Here is a 21,665-nt window from a genome sequence, read left to right as displayed (position 1 = left end):
CAGCAGAACTGTGCATATTTCACCTTTCAAGTTTTAGTCAAACATGTTCGAAAATAATGAGCAGACAGTAAAACAGAGCAGTATCAATACAAAATGAAGCCTACTGTACCTGGTGAATGAAGTGGAGGAGAGCACATCAGAACAACCCCTTGACCTTCTCGTACAGAGACTGTGCTTCTTGTCCGGCCACTAAAATTTCCCAGATCTGTCAACATAACACAACATTTTAGTTGCATGGAAAGGGAAGTTATTTAATTTTGCTGCTAATGTGATTTACACTTTATTTCTTTTTACAATGCTGACAGTACCTTATTTTCATTTCTTAATCTATGATAGGAGGATCTTTAAAAATAAATCTATTTCTACTGCAAAGATTTTTACATTACTTTAACACTGTTTATTGCTCCTCACCATGCATGGATATGGTGTAAGTGGAAAAGTATTAGGCAGTGTACCATTTATAACAGACATTTAATAGCTCTTTTATTTCTTTTTACCATTTCCTCTTTATTGATTTCCTTCACTGATAAAAGACTTTCATAGATTCATAGATTCATAGATACTAAGGTCAGAAGGGACCATTCTGATCATCTAGTCCGACCTCCTGCACAGCGCAGGCCACAGAATGTCACCCACCCACTCCTATGAAAAACCTCACCCATGTCTGAGCTATTGAAGTCCTTAAATCATGGTTCAAAACTTCAAGGAGCAGAGAAGCCTCCCTCCAGTCAACCATGCCCCATGCTACAGAGGAAGGCAAAAAAAACCTCCAGGGCCTCTCCAATCTGCCCTGGAGGAAAATTCCTTCCCGACCCCAAATATGGCAATCAGCTAAACCCTGAGCACATGGGCAAGATTCACCAGCCAGATACCCAGGAAAGAATTTTCTATAGTAACTCAGATCCCATCCATCTAATATCCCATCTCAGGGGATTTGGCCTATTTACCCTGAATATCTAAAGATCAATTACTTACCAAAATCCCATTATCCCATCATACCATCTCCTCCATAAACTTATTGAGTAGAATCTTAAAACCAGGTAGATCTTTTGCCCCCACTGCTTCCCTTGGAAGGTTATTCCAAAACTTCACTCCTCTGATGGTTAAAAACCTTCGTCTGATTTCAAGTCTAAACTTCCTGGTGGCCAGTTTATACCCATTTGTTCTTGTGTCCACATTGGTGCTGAGCTTAAATAATTCCTCTCCCTCTCCTATATTTATCAGTTTCATGCATAGAAAAAGAGAAATAAAGGTGAAGAGGCTGCCTTGTGTCTAATCTGCAGCCTATAGAGGGTTGTTAATGTGTCATCCAAATAATATTGTGTACAATACATTGTTATACGTGGGAAGGAGAATCCGCTTCCATGGCTCTATAAGTAAATCTGCTATATAGCAGGTTTATTTTTAATACTCTTTCTCATATAGTTTCTCCAGTATCCAAGTCATAATCCAGTTTTGGGTAACTACATTTTGCCTCCCTAAATTTCTCCCAGCAACTGAAATTGAATTTCACTTCCCCCACTAAACTTTTGAGTGAAGCTGCAGTGCCTGACGATGAAGAGAGCTGATTGAAACTCACTATTTCTGATTCATGGAAAATGTCAACATTTTAAATATTTTTCTGTTACAAATCTGAATGAAAACAAGATTTTTCAAAATATTTTGCAAAACAAGCATCCTGTAAATTTTTGTCATTTTGGAAAAGTTTCATTTCATAACATTTTGAAATTTTGCTTTGATTTTTTTCATTTTATATTATTTTTAACATTAATAGCACATATGCAATAATGGATATTATGCACAATTATTATGAGGTCATCATATAACAGAGTTGAAATAGTCTATTAGTTTTATTTTATTGTTCATATTATAAAGGGCAGTTGCTAGTACTGATTAATGCAGTTGTCAGTCAGGGTTAATAATGATTGAAACATGTTATCTTCTTTTCTAGATCAATGCGTCTCCTATTTGTATCAAACTGTTTCATTACAAAACAAACATGAATAATGACAATAATATGAAAATTAAAAAAAACATCAAAAATCATAACATAAAATGTAAAACACAATTTTGAAATTTGAAACAACTTTGAAATTTTCCAAAACAATTTTTTTCCAAAATGAAAGATATGTCATTCTGAAATATTTTCCTTTCATCAAAAATTTTGTTGAAATACAATTTCTTTAAAAAGTTTGGTTTTGTTGAAACAACTTTTTCTGATGAAAAATTGTTCTGATGAAAATATTATGACCAGCTCTAGTTATGAATAGCTTATATTTATAGACTACCTTTCATACAGAAGATCTGACTCCTCCTTGAATTACAGGGGCCTTTAGAGCTGGATCTAGAGTCAAACTTCATAGGTATAACTTGAATATTTACAGGGAAGTAACTATGGTAGATTTGTGGTCATGGGGTCATATTAGAACTATTAGTCATCGTGGAGTCTCAAGTGACAAACATCCTATGTGTACTGTTATTTGCCTGTGGTTGATCTGGAGGCTATGAACATTCCTCTCTGATGTGGATCATGGCTAGATTACTGCAATATAATCTGCTACAGGATACGCTCAACGAGGACTCAGAAGCTTCCACTGCTGCAGCATGAAGTTCCTGAACATAGGAGTATAATGAGCCGGAAGAAGTATTTGTCATATGGGGCTCAATGATCTATTGAAGCACCTATTCACTTATGGGTATAGATCAAGGTATTGGCTATTATCGCCAGAGAATTAAACTGTCTGGGATCCAGCTTTCTGAAAGATGATTTCTCAAAGTATGACCTAACAAGGGAAGTGGATTTCAGGGAGTTCTCCATCAGGTGCTCCTTAGATGCCTAGATTTTAAGGCCAGAAGGGACTGTGATGATCATCTAGTGTCAGTAGTAATCAATTATTTTTGTTAAGGTCCAAATTTCTTGGTCAAGGTATAGTCAAGATCCAGATTCCAGAGAAAAAAATACAAAAATAATAACAATAATGACAATAATAAGGAAATAAAAAGATTTTGCGGTCCATTCAAAAGCATCTGGCAGTCTGGATTTGGCCCGTGGTCCACCTGTTGACTACCCCTGACTCTAGTCTGACCTCCTGCACATTGCAGGCCACAGAACTTCACCCATCCACTGCTGCAATAGGCCCATAATCTCTGACTGAGTTACTGAAGTCCTCAAATCTTGATTTAATGACTTCAAGTTATGGAAAATCCACCATCTACTCTAGTTCACATCACCAAGTGACCCATGCCCCAGGCTGCGGAGGAAGGGGCTTTGCCATTCTGACTTGGGGCAATTCCTTCTTGACCCCAAATATGGTAATCAGTGAGGCCCTAATCATGTGAGCAAGACCCACCAGCTAGACACCTGGGAAAGAATTCTCTGTAGTAACTCAAAACCCTCTCCATCTGGTGTCCCATCATCTGCCATTTAGGATAGTTACTAATAGTAGTTGTGGATGGGCCTATCCCATAAATTTATCAGTCTTCAAAGAATTATGTTTTTTGTCCCCATTATTCCCTTTGGGAGGCTACTCCAGAACTTCACTCCTCTGATGGTAGGAAACCTTCATCTCATTTCAAACTTAAACTCATTGATGGCTAATTTAAATCAATTTGTTCTTGTGCCAACATTGGTCCTTAACTTAAATAATCCCTCTCCTTCCCTGATGTATACCCCACTGATGTATTTTTAAAGAGCAATCATAACTCCACTCAACCTTTGTCTTTTTTTTTTTTGTTAGGCTAAACAAGCCAAGCTCCTTAAGTCTCCTCCCATAAGGTAGGTTCTCCATTCCTCTGATCATCCTAATAGCCCTTCTCTACACCTGTTCCAGCTAGAATTTATTTCTTAAACTAAGGAGACCAGAACTGCACCCTGTATTCCAGATGAGGTCTCACCAGAGGTCTAACCAGTACAATGGTAATAACACTTCCCTGTCTCTACTGAAAATACCTCACCTAATGCATTTTAGTATTGTTTTAGCCTTTCCATGGCTGCATCACATTGGCAACTCATAGTCATCCTGTGGTTGACCAATACACCCAGTTCTTTCTCCTCTGTCACTTCCATCTGGCATGTCCCCAGCACATAGCAAAAATTCTTGTTATTAGTCTCTAAGTGCATGACTTTGCAGTTTGCACTATTAAATTTCATTTCATTTCTATTACTCCAGTTTTAAAGGTTGTCCAGATCTTCTTGTACGATATTCCAGTTTTCCTCTGTATTGGTAATGCCTCCCAGTTGGGTCTTCTGCAAATTTTATGAGCACACTCCCACTTTCTGTGCCAAAGTAATTTCTGAAAACATTAAATAAGATTGGTCCCAGGACCGATCTTGGAGAAACTCCATTTATAACCTCACCTTTCAATAAGACATGTTGCAGTTTCCCCTTAAACCAGTTCCTTACCTACTTTTTGATTCTCACATTAATCTCCATCTTCCAATTTAACTAATAATTTTCCCTATAGAACTGCATCAAATGCTTTACTGAAATCCAGCTAGATCAGATCTACTTCATTTCTTGATTATCTTCTCATAGAAAAGGATCAGGTTGGTCTGCCCTGTTCTATCTTTTGTAAAATTATATTGTATTTTATACCAAATATCATTTATTTCTAGGTCCTTAACTGCTCTATCTTTCAAAATTTGTTCTAAGTCCTTGCATACAACTGAGGTCAAACTAACAGGTTGGTAGTTTCCCAGACCCCTTCTTTTCCCTTTCTTAAATATAGGTACCTATATTTGCAATTCTCCAGTCACAGGATACAAACACCGAGTTTACAGATTCATTTAAAACCTTTGCTGTTGGGCTTGTAATTTCATGTGCCAATTAGTTTAATATTTAGTTCAAAAACATATGTGTTTATCCATTTGATTTATACTGATTTATATAAGCTACATTTATCCAGAAAGGTTCTGGAACACTTTATGTAGACACTTATACTGAAATGCATCCACTTCCGGAGTGAGAAGCAACATGTCTCCTCAGGTTGTGATCTCATCCTTTATAAGGAGCTAAGCAGGGTCAGGCCTGATTAGTGGGATGGAAAACCTCCAAGAAAAAATAAGCTAGGTGCCACAGAATGGTGCTGACTTCAAGATGAGATGTAAAAAGTCCTGATCCCTCAGTATTTGAGGCTTCAGATCCATCTCCGTTTCCTAGATAAAATGAGCAACACACAAACCCTAACTGCTCATTATAATCATTGTTCTTGGCTTCCTTCCAATGAGAACCTGATGAAACTACTGTCAATGAAAAGATCAGTGAGCTCCCTAAATTGTGTAGTTTGACTTGTTCTGAGATTAGAGATTCAAATGATATGCCTTTGCAAACCTCACTGAATTTAAAATTCAGATAGATCTAGAATTGATTTGTTGTGGTTTCAACATATTTTGAAAAGGAGAACATGTTCTGAATCCAGAGGAGCTAAGCACTATGAGATATACCCATACCATATTCTCTATGTACAGGAACAGAAGTAATCAGAAACAAGAATGCCTATGATTTTGGAAAAAACAATTATGCTAATGATTCCTGCTGACATCATTACAGGGATGATTTAACAAAGACTACCTGACATCCTTTTTGTATGTCTGCTTTTCTGAATCTTTTTGATTCTACACATGCTACAAAAGTCACACCGTTTTTTTCATAACTCTCTCATCTTTGTAGGAAAATTAGATAATTGAAAGAAAATAAGTTATATCAGCCTCATACTCTGGATTCTGATTCGTGTAAGGGCTGATCCCTGATAGTTAGTTCTAGAGTTCTGGCCAAGATGGCAGATTGTATCTTTTGGAACACCAATCTTCAGTGTAATGAGTAGGACTGGTTGAAAATTTTCTGTCAAAACTTTTTTTTCATTGGAAAATTAGGTTTTTCAATACATTGAAATATTTTGTAAAAAGTGTCTGTCTTCTGCAGAAATATTCCACTTTTCATTCAAAAACTGATAAGTAAAATATTGCAGTAGAAAACTGAAATATTTTGATTCTGAAATGCCATGGCATTGCCTCACAGGAATTTGAGTTTAGGTTCCTCTTGATACCAGCCTTTCTACTAAGGGCCAGCCATTTTTCATTTCCCATGATGCACCTAAATTATATCTCCCATAAGGAAATGTGGCAGTATTTCAGAATTGAAATATTTTGGTTCGAAGCTGAAATATTTTGGTGATTGCTTTTTTGCCAAAAACATTTTCCACAGAAATAAAAAGTTTTCCATAGAAATAAAACCCATTTTCCAACTAGCTCTAGTAATAAGTGTCTTTTGGATAAAAGGTTTGAGGTTCGTCTTTTTTTTGTAATGGGAAGATTCCCACCCGCCACACACAAAAAAAAGAAAAGAACTCAATAGTCAGGTTACAATTTTGCAAAAAAAGAAACTAGGTGGATAGAAAGCTGGCTAGATTGTTGGGCTCAACAGGTAGTGATCAAAGGTTCCATGTCTAGTTGGCAGCCAGTATCAAGCGGAGTGCCCCAAGGGTCGATCCTGGGGCTGGTTTTGTTCAATATCTTCATTAATGATCTGGAGGATGGCATGGATTGCACCCTCAGGAAGTTTGCAGATGACACTAAACTGGGAGGAGAGGTAGATACGCTGCAGAGTAGGGATAGGATACAGAGGGACCTAGACAAATTAGAGGATTGGTCCAAAAGAAATATGATGAGGTTCAACAAGGATAAGTGCAGAGTCCTGCATTTAGGACGGAAGAATCCTGTGTAATGCTATAGACTAGCGACCAAATGGCTAGGCAGCAGTTCTGCAGAAAAGGACCTAGGGGTTACAGTGGACAAGAAGCTGGATTGAGTCAACAGTGTGCCCTCGTTGCCAAGAAGGCTAATGGCATCATGGGCCGTATAAGTAGGGGCATTGCCAGCAGATCGAGGGATGTGATTATTCCCCTCTATTCAACAATTATTCCCCTCTATTGGTGAGGCCTCATCTGGAGTACTGTGTCCAGTTCTGGGGCCCACACTACAAGAAGGATGTGAAAAAATTGGAAAACATCCAGTGGAGGGCAACAAAAATGATTAGGGGACTGGAACACATGACTTATGAGGAGAAGCTGAGGGAACTGGGATTGTTTAGTCTGCGGAAGAGAAGAATGCAGGGGGATTTGATAGCTGTTTTCAATTACCTGAAAGGGGGTTCCGAAGAGGATGGATCTAGACTGTCCTCAGTGCTAGCAGATGACAGAACAAGGAATAATGGTCTCAAGTTGCAGTGGGGAAGGTTTAGGTTGGATATTAGGTAAAACTTTTTCCTAGGAGGGTGGTGAAGCACTGGAATGTGTTACCTAGGGAGGTGGTGGAATCTCCTTCCTTGGAAGTTTTTAAGGTCAGGCTTGACAAAGCCCTGGCTAGGATGGTTTAGTTGGGGATCGGTCCTGCTTTGAGCTGTCGTTGGACTAGATGACCTCTGAGGTCCCTTCCAACCCTGATATTCTAAGATTCGATGAATGGGTTTTTAGGACCCAGGTTCCCTTTTAGTCAAACCAATGAAGTTCAAGGGGGTAGGGAGGGTAATATAAGGTTCCAGTTTCAGTCCACTTGATTACTTACTAGTTAAATCTTTTGAGTAACAAGTAATGTAATTGCACTTATGTTACCAGAAGGGTTGTTGTTAGTCAATGTATGGTACTGGAATATAGTGTTAGAGTGCAGGTTTGGCTATAAAGTAAATACTACAAATGCTTTAAAAAAACATAGAAATAATGGGGAGTTGCAGAATGATGTAAGAAATCTCCCCTTGTTATAATAATTACTTTGAGGTAGATGAGATGAATGAAAGGGAATGTTAATACCCTTTTGTTAAATATTAACCATACAAATCTTGGTTATAAATTTACATTTAAACAAAAGAAGATCAGCTACTAACAAACCACTTATTTGCTATTCTATTTTTCAAGAAAAATAGAAGACTGAATAAAGTGTTAGTATTAGGAGCGTAGGAACCACAAGACTTTTTCAGACCATTAGTCATCAAGTCTAGTATTTTGCCTGCAATGGCAATCAATAACTGCAGTATCAGAATAAATCAGACACCCTCTAAAGAATGCACCTAGCCAAAGCGTGCGATGAGATACATGGCTCACGGATAAGAAAATATATTTCTGTGCTCTATTGGTGTTCAGTTTATGTACCTGAGATATTAGTTTTGTTTACCCTTATCTGAGCATTAGTGCCAAGATAACACCTACTCTACATTTTCAAAGCAGGGCCTGAGGTTTTAGTTGCATGACTTCGAGCCATGTGAGTCATGACCCCCACCATTTCCAAAATCTATGGATAATAAATGGAATGCATCATTTAAAAAAATAAAATAAGCAAATTAATTATGCATAGGTGTATACATACATGGATAAAGGTTGAATGAAGCAGTTCTCTTATATGAGAAATTATTCTATAGACTAGAGGGATGCCCAACTGTAGTCACTGAAGATTTTATGACAGGTTTAAGAGTAGCAGCCGTGTTAGTCTGTATTCGCAAAAAGAAAAGGAGTACTTGTGGCACCTTAGAGACTAAGATTTTATGTTATTGTAAACAGGAGATAGCTTAATGAGGAATTCAATGAACAGAGAACCATCTTATGAGAATCTCTCTCCTTTGGCCATATTTCTCCAAGATCAGTAGTTCAGTTGGAAATATTTCCATTAAGCAGAGTTTGTGAACAGAAAATCAAAGCAACAACAACAAAAAAAGAACTTATGTGCCATTCTGATGCTTAATATATTTTGCATTTTACATGTGTATATCCCCTTTTTAAAGAGAGTATACTGCATAAGAAAATTAACTGTGCATCATTTAAAGCCCTTGCATTTTACAGAGTGATGTCATGAATGCATAGTAAATTGCTCCAGAACTTGCCTCATTAACTGTAAGCAAATCAGATACCATTAAAGGAAAGACCACAGAAGTCTCAATCTGTATATTAATTTTGGTAAACAAATTTAGTGATTAATAAAGATGCCAGATAGACAGCAGTGGAGACTGAATTTCTCTGTTTAGCCATAAGAACACACACATCAAATGCCTCAGCCGTTTTACCTTTTACATACTGCCCTGCCAATGTACCTTGAGTCTAACCTGACATTACCACCTCTGCATGTACAGGGATCATTCAATCTCCATGCTCATTACTTCTTTGTCCTGTCTGCTGCTGAGATAAGTGAAGGGGACAAAAGGAGAGGTAGGATTTTGTAGTGTTGACAATTGTCCATCAAGAACTGGAATAAGACCAACAACTAATTTGAAATAGGCTTCTAAAGTGATGTCAGATAGACATTTCTTTTGACTTGGTCTGGATTTGAACTGGTGACTTGGGCTGGGCAGGAAACAGTTTTCCCATCTCACAAAATATTTTTGAGATTTCAAATGATTTTCCATTCCATGTCAGGATGAAACTGAAAACTGTCAACATTTTTTTGTGAAAAATGAGAGAGAGAGACAGCACACTCCCACCTCAGAATAGTCAATAGCCCAGTGCTTAGGCCACTCCCCTAAGAAGTAGAAGCCCCAAGGTCAAGTCTCTGCTCTGCCTGATTCAGACCAAGGAATTGAACCTAGGTTTCCCACATTCCAGGTTAGTGCTCTGAACACTGGAATATAAAGTCAGTCTTTTATGGTCCAAAAATTCTATTCTGGTCCCGAAAAACTGTTCCCAATGAAAGTTTAGTCAAAACTAATACATTCCTATAAAAAAGTTTCAGTTTCAACAAATTAGTATTTTCCAGCAAAAACTATGTAGTTGAAAATTCCCAATCAACTCTACCAGTGACCTGGAGGTGGAAAGCTTCATGCTCATTACCAAGTGCCTGACCCATCCTCTTCTCTGGTTATCATTATTTTAGCAGAAATGAACCCACAGCAAACCACTGTTCCATGGGGCCAGCAACCCACAGGGATCGTAGATGTTACTTCCTCCTCTACTCTCAAAATATACTGTATATAATACTTCCCCATTCCTAGACCAGAGTGATGATTACACTGCCCATGGATGGGTCCAGTTCTTCCAGGCCTACCTTATTTTTCTGTGCTGCCTCTCAGTTTTGCACTCCTGTATTAGGCAAACAGTGTAATGTGTGCTGCCTGAAACCAAGTGTGGTGCCATCATATATGACTCTGAGGGATAAATATTCCCCAATTATATTAATAGTAATAGCTATTTCATAGAAATGAATACATTACATGAGTCCTGAGGTACAGATACTTCTGTACTAATCTAATGAAATGTAGTTTGTGTGTATATTTGCGATGGAGTTCAAAAGGAGACATTTAAAATGAAATGGTTAAAGATGAAGATCCAAACTGAAGAAATGTTTAAGGCATGTATAATGCAGAGAGCATTCTTGGCTAAAAAAGCTAAAAAATAGCCTTAATACAAAACTGAATTATTCTGACAGACCAAGAACAAACACCTTCATTTTAATATGATTACAGAAAAGCCAGACATCTCATCTTCATATTAAGCAGGCAGGTGAAAACGAATGGACCTTGAGTTTGGACTTTTACTTTCTTTACTCAGATTTAGACATAAGATTTATACAGAAATAATTCTTTTTTTAAAAAAAAGATATTTGTCATAATTCTATTATAACCTGCTAAGTCAATTATATGCCTTGATTTTATACTCTAAACAACAGAAAATACAAACATGTGATTAATGAAGCATAATAACTGTTTCTGCAATAAAAAGTTACATATTGAAATTAATGATGTATGACTTTATAGTGTATTTTGAAGTTACAAAGAAATTTCCAAAGCTTTAATTTAAATTGTGAGTTATATTAAGTTGTGATACTTTTGCAATCTCAAAATAGTGAAATAAATGAATATTTAGCTGTATTGAGATCCACATACAATACTACAAACTTTTCTCTTAAATGTTTTGTAAAAAGTGAATCGTAAAGAATAAAGTATTCAATTAAAATATTTAGTGCTTGTAATCTCCTCCTATTGGTAATTAATAAAATAATTGGTAGTCTTCTGCAACATTTTTCTCATGACTCATTATTAATCTGTCTCCAAAAGGACCAAGAATTCATATGGGAATTCATATGGCTCTAGAAATCTAGTGCATACTGGTAGCCCAGCTATAAAGTATTTTTTTTAATTGCACTTGGCTTTAGTCTACAGCCAAGATACCTCAATTCTTTCCATAGCTCTGAATAGTAGGAGGAAAGTTATCTTCCTTAATTTCTATTTATAAATTTAGCAAAACTTAAGGAAAGAGGCCAAACTAAATTAACATTGACCAATATTATACATGAAGATGTCAAAATACCTGAATGTGAAATTCCTATTGACTTAAATGGGAATTCTACATTCAGAAGACGAAGTATTACCTTCCAAATTAATAAAGAAATTATTTACAAAACGAAAACAAAATGACAATAATAATATTGAAAATTACAAAAAGTTTGAATATTAGTTGTTCAACCTACCATGTTAATTGCTGTATTTGCTGTCTGTGGTTTTATTTGTTAATGGTTATGTTAATTCAGTTTGATCACCCTTCTGTGTCTATGTGCGTATGCAAGTTTCATCAATCCTGATTCAAAACTACTGCAACACATAATTTCTCAGTTGTCTTTCAAATTTCTGTAGTACAATAACTTGTACATATGACAATGCAGTATACAAAATTCTGATTTCAGTTATGCCAGACAAACTCAATTGAAATCTAGCTATCTAGGGTCTTATAAGTCAATGGTATTACTATGGTTTTATGACGATGTAAAGTAACTGAGAATTTACCCTAATGTTTAAAAAATGCTTGCATAAATCTAAAAAACATATCTCATAAATATCATATTTTAATTTTTTTCATCCAAGTGTGGGGAAAATACCAACAAGGTTAAACTTTGTTGCCCAGTTTTAATGTTTTCTATACCATTCTTTATCTAAAATGTTAATTATATGCTATTTTGGACTGACAGTAAAGGTTTTTGCTACAAAACTATGGTTTTCTACTAGGGTACAAGTAGTGTACTCTTTACAGAATGGGGCTCCCAGCTAGGTAAGAATTTATTATAATCATCCTCCCCATAGTAACAGTTTGTAGAGTTCCAAAATGTTTGTGTATGAAACTGGGACTTAAGTGGTTTATAGCCTTGTGCTGGTTCTCTTCACAGAACACAGAAATATATTATACATTTTTGAATTGTTCTTGAACAGACTGAAATTTTCCTAAATTGTATTCAAAATTACTGACTGAATAACTTCTGCGAGTAAGTGTTGAGCTTTTAATCATTTACAAGAATTCATTATGAATATTTCAGTTTCAAAATTCAAGCTCAGTTCATTGCTATGTTCCTTGATCGGAATAGCACAATTCATTGAATCAGGTTTCTGGTACACATATTTCCATTTATGAATTCAAAATTAATTTTCCTAAAATATGACTTCAGGTTCACCATTTTAACCAGTATTCTTTCCCATGATTTCACTTGATAGAATATTTGCAGAAGCTGAAGACAAAGGGGGCATTAACATAGTCAAAGCAAATGTGTTTAAAAATCTGAATGGAGAGTCTGAAATTTTTTGCACTATTTCCCCAGCTCTACTTTCAACACTCTTTTTTATTTTAAAATTCAAAACAGAACAGAATTACACAAATAAAAAAAAAAGATTTTCAGTGTTGGATGCCTCTAGTTTATCTCTAAATCCAGATAAGGCACGTTAAATAAGTGGTCAAACTTTCAATAATAAAAATATACACAAGTAGAGCTCACATTAAGTAATGTATATTTTTTAACATCCAGCTGTGTATCATACCAAATTTTACAGTCAACATTGTCCCTTTCATTATGAAATACACAATACTCATTTTTGTTTTTTCTAAAACACTCCTCTGTGCCAGAATCTTCTTTTGAACTATACAAATCCTGCATACATAATACTTGACTACACACTATTTAAAGTTCTACATTTTGTTTATCTTTCCTTCATATTTAGAAGCCGTGTAGATAATTTTCCTTGTTCCAATTTTCTCCAGTGTATTTTCCTGGCTGTTACAAAGAAGTTTCATTTTAAAATATTCAAGACTATACTGCTAACACCATTCCAACTGCTGTAATACTCTTTAGACACATGTGACTTATATTTTCTTAAACTAGAGATTAAAGGAAACAATGCCAGTTGTACTGTCCCTTGATGCATTGATTCAAGCAGCAATGTTTCATATAGGAGGATGTCAGACATATAATATGGAATCCACAATGGCCAAACCCTTTTTAATTTTTAATTTGAAAATAATGAATGGGTGACGTGAGCTGATATGTGACAATGTAATGAATATTGAGATGTGTCAATTTTATGAACACTGTGTGTGACCAGGTCAGTGAGGGGAAGTTATTGTATATTGTGGGGTTATTAGAATTTCCTGTGTGACTGTACTGATCTAATTTATAGCTCTAATTTTCCAATGGCATTTTGTAAAGCACTGTTGGCCTATCGTTGATTCCACTGAGGTCAACAGTAAAATATCCATTGACTTAAATGGGAGCAGAGTTAGTTACTGCTGAATAGTTTTGAATTGTGTCTATATTTCTGGGTATCTTTTACAAATATCACAGCAGCACAATTCAGTTGGAGTGAGTTTTTCAGAAATCATCATTGAGTGAATCACTGACAAATATTTATGGTTTGGGGTGGGGGCTGGAGGGGGACATATTAAGTCCCGATCTTTACTCCAGGTATGTTCCTTCAAAGTACTGACACTCCCCTATATACACATACACTCTAGGACTCTTCTTCTCTCTGTTTTGGGTTCCCTCCAGCCAGCCAGCCACAAAGACGGGAGAGTGAGCATAATCCCCCCAAACCTGTTATCATGTTGTCTGGAGTGGCTCTCTCCTCAACCTGGCGATTCATCTTTGGTGGATTCTTTCCTGTGCCTTCTTGTTGGAATTGACTGCTGCTTGGGTTGCCTCAGTCTCTCTGATCCACAGTTCCACCATCATTCCCTGGTGCTCATTCTTCTTGGGCTGTCAGGTACTACAAATGGGTCATTTCCCATACAGAGGTCACTGTGCCCACTGGGGCAGCACAGTGCTTGGCACTGGGTCAAAATTTATGAGCAAAGATCACAACTCCTGATCTGGGCTTTTTTTTTCTTTTTAATGAGAGAGTCCCCTCTCCTTACTTAACTTTTCAAGGCCTTTCATTTCAAGACCATCATATGATTGTGGTTCACTAACTGTGACTAATATTTAACTTTTAAAACTTTGAATATCAGGTTTAAGCTTTTAACAATGCCGAGCTATGATCTATAAATCCAACTGACCTGTGGCATGTGAATCCTTCCATGACTACGCCAAATGTCATGCTATCTGGAGTGGGTCAAAAGCATGAGCGCCAGCCTCAGGGCAGACAGTTAAGAAGCAGGGCACAAACCCCAATCTGGTTGTCAGTTCCATACCTAGATTTCACTGACCAAGTAACAATTACTAGCTACTCAAGCACTATAACACTTTTAACATGGAGCCACAAAGAGTCCCCTTGGGGATTCTGATCTATCTTGCCATCCAGGCAAGATAGACTTTCTGATAGATAGTTTCTTTAAACCAAAGTTCACAAAAATATTTAGGTTACTCCAAGTCCCAAAGGACCAGTCACTTACCCCAGGTCAATTAAAACAACGAGGAGTCTGATAGCACCTTAAAGACTAACAGATTTATTTGGGCATAAGCTTTCATGGGTAAAAAGCCGACTTCTTCAGATGTAGAGTGAATATTACAGATACAGGCATAAATATATATTGGCACGTGAAGAGAAGGAAGTTACCTTACAAGTGGAGAACCAATGTTGAAGGCCAATTCAGTCAGGATGGATGTGGTCCACTCCCAATAATTTATGAGGAGGTATCAATACCAAGAGAGGGAAAATTTCTTTTGTAGTGAGCCAGCCACTCCTAGTCCCTATTCAAGACCAAATTGATGGTGTTAAGTTTGCAAATGAATTGTAGCTCTCCAGTTTCTCTTTGAAGTCTGTTTTTGAAGTTGGTATTGACACCTCCACATCCACCCTGATTGAATTGCTTTCAACATTGGTTCTCCACTTGTAAGGTAACTCCCTTCTCTTTTCATGTGCCAATATATATTTATGACTGTATCTGTAATTTTCACTCCATGCATCTGAAGAAGTGGGCTTTTAACCCATGAAAGCATATGCCCAAATAAATCTGTTTGTCTTTAAGATGCCACTGGATTCCTCTTTGTTTTTGTGGATACAGACTAACCTGGCTACCCTTCTGACATTTAGCCCATGGTCAATTGTATCTCAGATCTCAAAACAAAGACAACACCTGTGGCCAATCCTGTAGTAAACTAACTAAAGATTTCTTAACTAGGAAAAAAGAAATAAGAGTTGTTTACAAAGTTGAGGTAGAAAGAAAAGGAGTACTTGTGAAATTTTAGAAACTAACAAATTTATTTGAGCATAAGCTTTCGTGAGCTACAGCTCACTTCATCCGATGCATGCAGTGGAAAATAAAGTGGGGAGATTTTATCTACGCAGAGAACATGAAACAATGGGTGTTACCATTCAGACTGTAACAAGAGTGATCAGGTAAGGTGAGCTATTACCAGCAGGAGGGAGGGGGTGGGGGGGAACCTTTTGTAGTGACAATTAAGGTGGGCCATTTCCAGCAGTTGACAAGAATGTGTGAGGAACAGTGTGTGTGTTGGGGGGAGAGGAATAAACAAGGGGAAATAGTTTTACTTTGTGTAATGACCCATCCACTCCCAGTCTTTGTTCAAGCCTAAGTTAATTGTATCCAGTTTGCGAATTAATTCCAATTCAGCAGTCTCTCATTGGAGTCTGGTTTTGAAGTTTTTTTGTTGAAGAATTTGTGTCCATTTATTCTTTTACTTAGAGACTGTCCATTTTGGCCAATGTACATGGCAGAGGGACATTGCTGGCACACGATGGTATATATCACATTAGTAGATGTACAGGAGATATATGCCATCATGTGCCAGCAATGCCCCTCTGCCATGTACATTAGCCAAACTGGACAGTCTCTATGTAAAAGAATAAATGGACATAAATCAGATGTCAAGAATTATAACATTCAAAAACCAGTTGGAGAACACTTCAGTCTCTTTGGTCACTCGATTACAGACCTAAAAGTGGCAATTCTTCAACAAAAAAGCTTCAAAAACAGACTCCAAAGAGAGACTGCTGAATTGGAATTAATTTAATAACAAAGTCTTTATTCTTTGGTATCTCACAATGGCTCACTTGGATACAATGGCCTTCTTGTTGAGCAGGACCTAACATCTTTTGTAGGAAGTCAGCATTTGCATTACAGAAGGCTCCTTTCCTCCTTGGTGAGTTACACTTTTCAAAGGTATACAAAGCACACATTTGCTCTTGCTTTATAACATGGGATAAGACTAATGCATGCAGCATCCTACAAGCTATTCATAAGATCTAAACACCAAACACATTTTTACAACTCTAATATTTATCTGAACAATACTAACATACAGTTAAGGCAAACTAAATTTCAGCTATGTGCCAGTTAGCGTTCGGTGAGGCAAGGGGCCTAGGCATGAGCTGGCACCTGGTCTGCCAGCATCACACCTATATGCTACCCCTTAGGGGTCATGATTCCCAATCTGTGCTCGTGGTAATCGATGGTTTCAAGATTACAAAGTATTAAGACACAGCTAAAGAATAAGTCTGGAAGAATTTGATTTTATGTGGAAAGTTCAATGGGTGAGTAAAGCCTGGGGATTAGATTACAGCCATCAGTGCACATGTAAAGGTGTAGCTGCGCCAGCGGTAACCTCTTATATACAGTCAAAGATGCTAGAAACTACAATTTGCACTGGTGCAGTTTACCTTGCTTGAAACAGCAGTGAGCCACACTAGTGTACATCACGGTTTAGCCTGTCTACACTAGGGGCTTGCTCTGGTGCAGTCATATCAGCGTTTGGCCACCAACGGCTGTAAAAATCAATGGAAGGAAGCCTAAAGAGCTGAGTTTTGAATCAGAGCAAGCACGATGGCAGCCCAGAGGAACAGAAAATGGTTTGTCACATCATTAAATTAATGTCTACATTGTCTGTTTAAAAAAATAGGTAGGTAATGATATTTGGTAGGTACTGTCTAAGAAGCATTTAAATCTCCTGAACATCTTATACTTCCATATTTTAATGCTACTCTAAGGCCCCCACAGCACTGCTATTTCTCTTTAGCTTACTGTCAGACAATTGGGTTGTGTTTACAACAGACTAAATTGTGTGCTGTGCTGTTGTTGTTTTTTAGATGACATTTTGTAATGAGATTTTGGGTGAGCAGAGTATTTGCTGAGCTAGTTAGAAGTTCCTTATCAAAACACATTTAGAGATAAGACATTGAATTAAGATAAAGAGTAAAGGTGGTACTAGCCAGACCAGGAGAGATAGAGTCAAGTGTGTACAGAACAGTCTTCAGACAGATCTTTTCTCTAGAAGCATATATCAGATAGCAATCCCTCACTAAAGCCTGACATTCTAAAATCCTTTGTCACTGGTCACAAATCTCTTTTATTGTCATTGAATAATTAGTAGAAATAAAGGTAAGCCAGAGATACATCCATGTTTTCTCCCAGAAGCAAATTAGAAGCTCTGCAGTAGGGATTACTTCATTTAAACAAATTAATAATTATTCGTGGCCATGAGATGGCAAGGCTTGGAAAAACAGGACCAATCTAAGCACCTTACTAACAAGAAAGTAATGGGCCAAATTATGCCTGTGTGGATTTATAATGGACTTCAATGGGAGCCACACATGCATATCTATCTGAGGGTAGAATTGGCATTTGCTCGTTACTATGAATACACTAAGACAAAATGCTTTAATTTTCAAAATCACTATTGATTTTGGTTGTCTACAGTTTTGCTTAGATAATATTGATTCCTATCCTCTGAAAATCAGGTCCATTTCAGGTGTCTCTTTGCTTGCATACGGTATTCTGTTCTGGTGACCACACCTTAAAAAGGAGGCTGACAAAATGAAAGGGTTCAGAGAAAAGCTAGAAGACTGAGTCTCTGGAAAACTTGCCTCACAGTGAGAAAATTAAAAAAGCCTCTAAACAGTCTAAGAAATTAGCTGAGTTTTTGTATCACATTGTTTTATACCTGAGCACAGCTCTTACCAAACAATGGCCCTCATCCAGCAAACGCTTACATGCATGTTTAATTTTACTCATGTGAGTAGTGATACTAAACTCACTGGGTCTACTCACATGAGTAGAATCAGACATGTGCATGAGTGTTTGCAGGATTGGGGTCTAAGAGGTTTGCTTGTTTGTTTGCTTGTTTTACGCATATTTCTCTTAGAAGTTTGGGTCACAGCAGAGTTAACAGTAAACCAAGGGAGATGCTCTAAAAGGAAAGAGGAAATTAAGTTTGAAAGAATCTCAGTAAACATGTAGGAAAGAAAAGGAAAGCCTGAAACAAGCTGAAAAAATTAGGATTTTTCTTTTATGAGTTTATATTTGAAACCACCAATTTAGAGACTTACAAGTGTATAGACTTTTTCATTAGCTTACATACAACAATACTAAAGTGTTTCCACCTTCACAATGAATTTCAAAGAGAAAACTACTCCTGGGGGAATTCTGCACCAAAAAATTAGAATTCTGTCCCCCAAAATTAAAAATTGTGTGCACAATATTTTAAAATTCTGCAAATTGTACTTGTCAAAATAACACTATATAAACATGCCAGTTTCAATTATGTTGGTAATTTATTTAAAAATACCTGTCAGCAAGTATGTCTATAGCAATATAGACACACACAAAATTCCTCCAGGACAAGAGAGTTAAAGAAACCCCTATGACAACCCAGTTCCTGTTTCTCTGCCCCCCAGTTCCCCAAGCCCATCCCATCTGGGAGGAACAGACACTCACATCCCCTACCCTCCAGAGGCCAGCTGCAGGCCCCCCTCCTTGCCCAGACACTCACAAACTCTACCCCACAGACTTCAGCTGCCGGGCTCCCCCGCCCAGCCCAGACACTCATGCCCCCTAATCCCAGAGCCCAGGCATCCAGAGGGAGAAACAGTCTGATGCTGGGTGCCGAGTTTGCATAGAGTTTCCTGTGCGCCACTGCCTCCTTCCTTCAGGGCGCACTGGGAACTGCAGCTGCTGGGAACCCTCCAGTTCCCGCCCCGTCTTCCTGGCCTTGTCCTCTATTTGTGAGCTGGGCTCTGCCGGGTCCAGCAGCCCCTAGTAGCAGCCAGCATGTTTGCATCCCATTTCTGTGGGGGGAAAAGGAAATTCTGCGCACACAACATTAATTTCTGCAAAGTTCTGCATTGTGCAGTGGCACAGAATTCTCCCCGGATTAGAAAACCAATGAGAAAATGAATGACATTTAAGGAGGTAGATGCTACATACTGTAGCATTCATGTACACTTCTATCCATATAACTGAATGAAAACCCCTTTGTCTCATGCATTATACCTCTATTTATATGTGTCACAAAATAAAGAGATGAAGCGGGAGGTTTGCCCTGGGTACCCGAAAATTATTGAGAAAAACAACTAAGGAAATAATGCACATTAATTTTATTCAAGTCAATTACCATTAAATATTATGTATTTCCAGTTAAAAGTACAAGCACAATTTGCAAGTTTAAAAGTTAATTGCAATTAAGGTGCTTCCAATGAAAACAAATTGCATTCTGGGACATACAGACTAACTGGCTCAGATTAAGTCCCTAGTTTGGGTCTCTGCAGCTTTAGCTATAATTTAATAACACCAGTTAATCATCTGTAAAATGAGTGCTCTTTGATAGTACACTGTACACAACTTGCAGGACCATTTACTTTTTTTATTTATTTTATTTATTATTTTGAGGGACCAAAGATGGAAATGCTATCAATAGATTAATTACAGATAAAAAAGCAGTAAAAGAAGACCTGTGACAGAGAATTTCAGGAAATGCTTTTATTTTTGGAGCTCATGTTAAAAGAGACAAAGAGATAGGAACCCTGAAACAACATTTTATGTCATTATGCAAATAGGGTTCCATTTATATTATTATTTGTACTGCAGTAGTTCGGCAGCCTCAGTCATGGATAAGGGCCCCGTTGTGCAAGGCACTGTACAAACCCATAACAAAAATATGGTGCCTTCATTCAAGAGTTTACAATCTAATATGCCAATGCCTATTTTCAAGTCTCTTCAAAAATACTGTTCTGCACTGAACAAGAAAAATAATGGAAAAGTTTTGAAAAGCCTTTATGAGAAATCAGAGTGAAAACTAGCCTGTGTGTAATGACATGTTGCAGGATAGAGAATTACTAAAGGCTAAATTTGGAGAAAAAAATAAACAGAATGCATTAATTGATGAATGACACAATGTAAAGTTAAAATTCAAAATTGAGGAAAAATGTAAAGTAACTCCCCTATAGCCAATACAAGCCACTCCAGATTTACACCTGCATAGCTGAGATAAGAATCTGGCCCAGTGTTACATTTCTTGCATTTCCACCTTTAAATCTATTTCTAGGATTCCAACCCAGAAATGCCATAAACCAAGCAAAGCATGGTAGGAAATTCCATACAATTAGATAGATGCATTCCAATAGTTAGTGTTACAACAATAGATAGTATTTTCATGTCAGGACCTCTTCTTGAGTCTGACTTTATGCTTAACCGGTGTAATAGGATCGAGCCAGATGGCTACAGGAGAGTAATAGAAGGCAGATATATTAGCCCCAGGTTAAGTTAGTCCCTTTTCCCTGGGTAAGGTAACAGGGAAGGTTCCAGAACAATCAGGAACCTTCTGGAGACAATTAAGACAGACAGGCTGATTAGAATACCTGCAGCCAATCAAGAAGCTGCTAGAATCAATTAAGGCAGGCTAATCAGGGCACCTGGGTTTAAAAAGGAGCTCACTTCAGTTTGTGGTGCACGTGTGAGGAGCTGGGAGCAAGAGGCACTAGGAGCTGAGAGTAAGAATGCATACTGTTGGAGGACTGAGGAGTACAAGCATTATCAGACACCAGGAAGAAGGTCCTATGGTGAGAATAAAGACGGTGTTGGGAGGAGGCCATGGGAAAGTAGCCCAAGGAGTTGTAGCTGTCACACAGCTGTTCCAGGAGGCAGTCTAGACAGCTGCATTCCACAGGGCCCTGGGCTGGAACCCAGAGTAGAGGGCGGGCCCAGGTTCCCCCCAAACTTCCAAACTCCTGGTCAGACACAGGAGGAGTTGACCTGGACTGTGGGTTCATGAAAATGGCCAAACTGAGGGCTGCCGTGAAGCTCCAAGGTGAGCACATCTGCCAATAAGTGCAAGACCCACCAAGGTAGAGGAGGAACTTTGTCACACTGGCTTGAAGAAAATTTGCAAAACTTAAACATACGGGAGTGGAAAGGAAATGGGGAATGTTGTCCCTATTTGATTTCATCAGAGCTTGAAGTGTGATTCTACTCTGGCCAGACTGCATGAATTGCCTCTTAATAATTTCTGTATCAAATGTGCTGAGTTCACTTGTAATGCTTTCCTGGACAGGCTTTTCATACAGCTTGGGATTGGGAGTCAAGATGAATTCTTTCCTTCTCATGCACCATTGCAACAATAAGAATTCTACAGATCAAATTAGACCCTCCATGCACCTGTGCAACTCGTTTGTCTTCAAATTATTTGCTCAGTGATTCCTGTG

General features: G+C 37.7%; 1 protein-coding gene across 2 annotated transcripts in view; it reads right to left on the bottom strand.

Annotated features, from left to right (window-relative positions):
* CNTN5 (contactin 5) overlaps positions 1–21,665 on the bottom strand; it is a 1,042,858-nt gene that overhangs the window by 314,587 nt on the left and 706,606 nt on the right. For both annotated transcript variants that reach the window (XM_038372749.2, XM_038372738.2), the window contains one exon: positions 110–205. In XM_038372749.2, coding sequence (XP_038228677.1) covers positions 110–205 — 96 coding nt within the window. The remainder of the gene's footprint in view (positions 1–109; positions 206–21,665) is intronic.

Source organism: Dermochelys coriacea, chromosome 1 (assembly GCF_009764565.3).
Source record: "Dermochelys coriacea isolate rDerCor1 chromosome 1, rDerCor1.pri.v4, whole genome shotgun sequence".
Lineage (NCBI taxonomy): Eukaryota > Metazoa > Chordata > Testudines > Dermochelyidae > Dermochelys > Dermochelys coriacea.
Note: the sequence above shows the minus strand (reverse complement) of the source record. Positions and strands in the feature narration are given on the sequence as shown.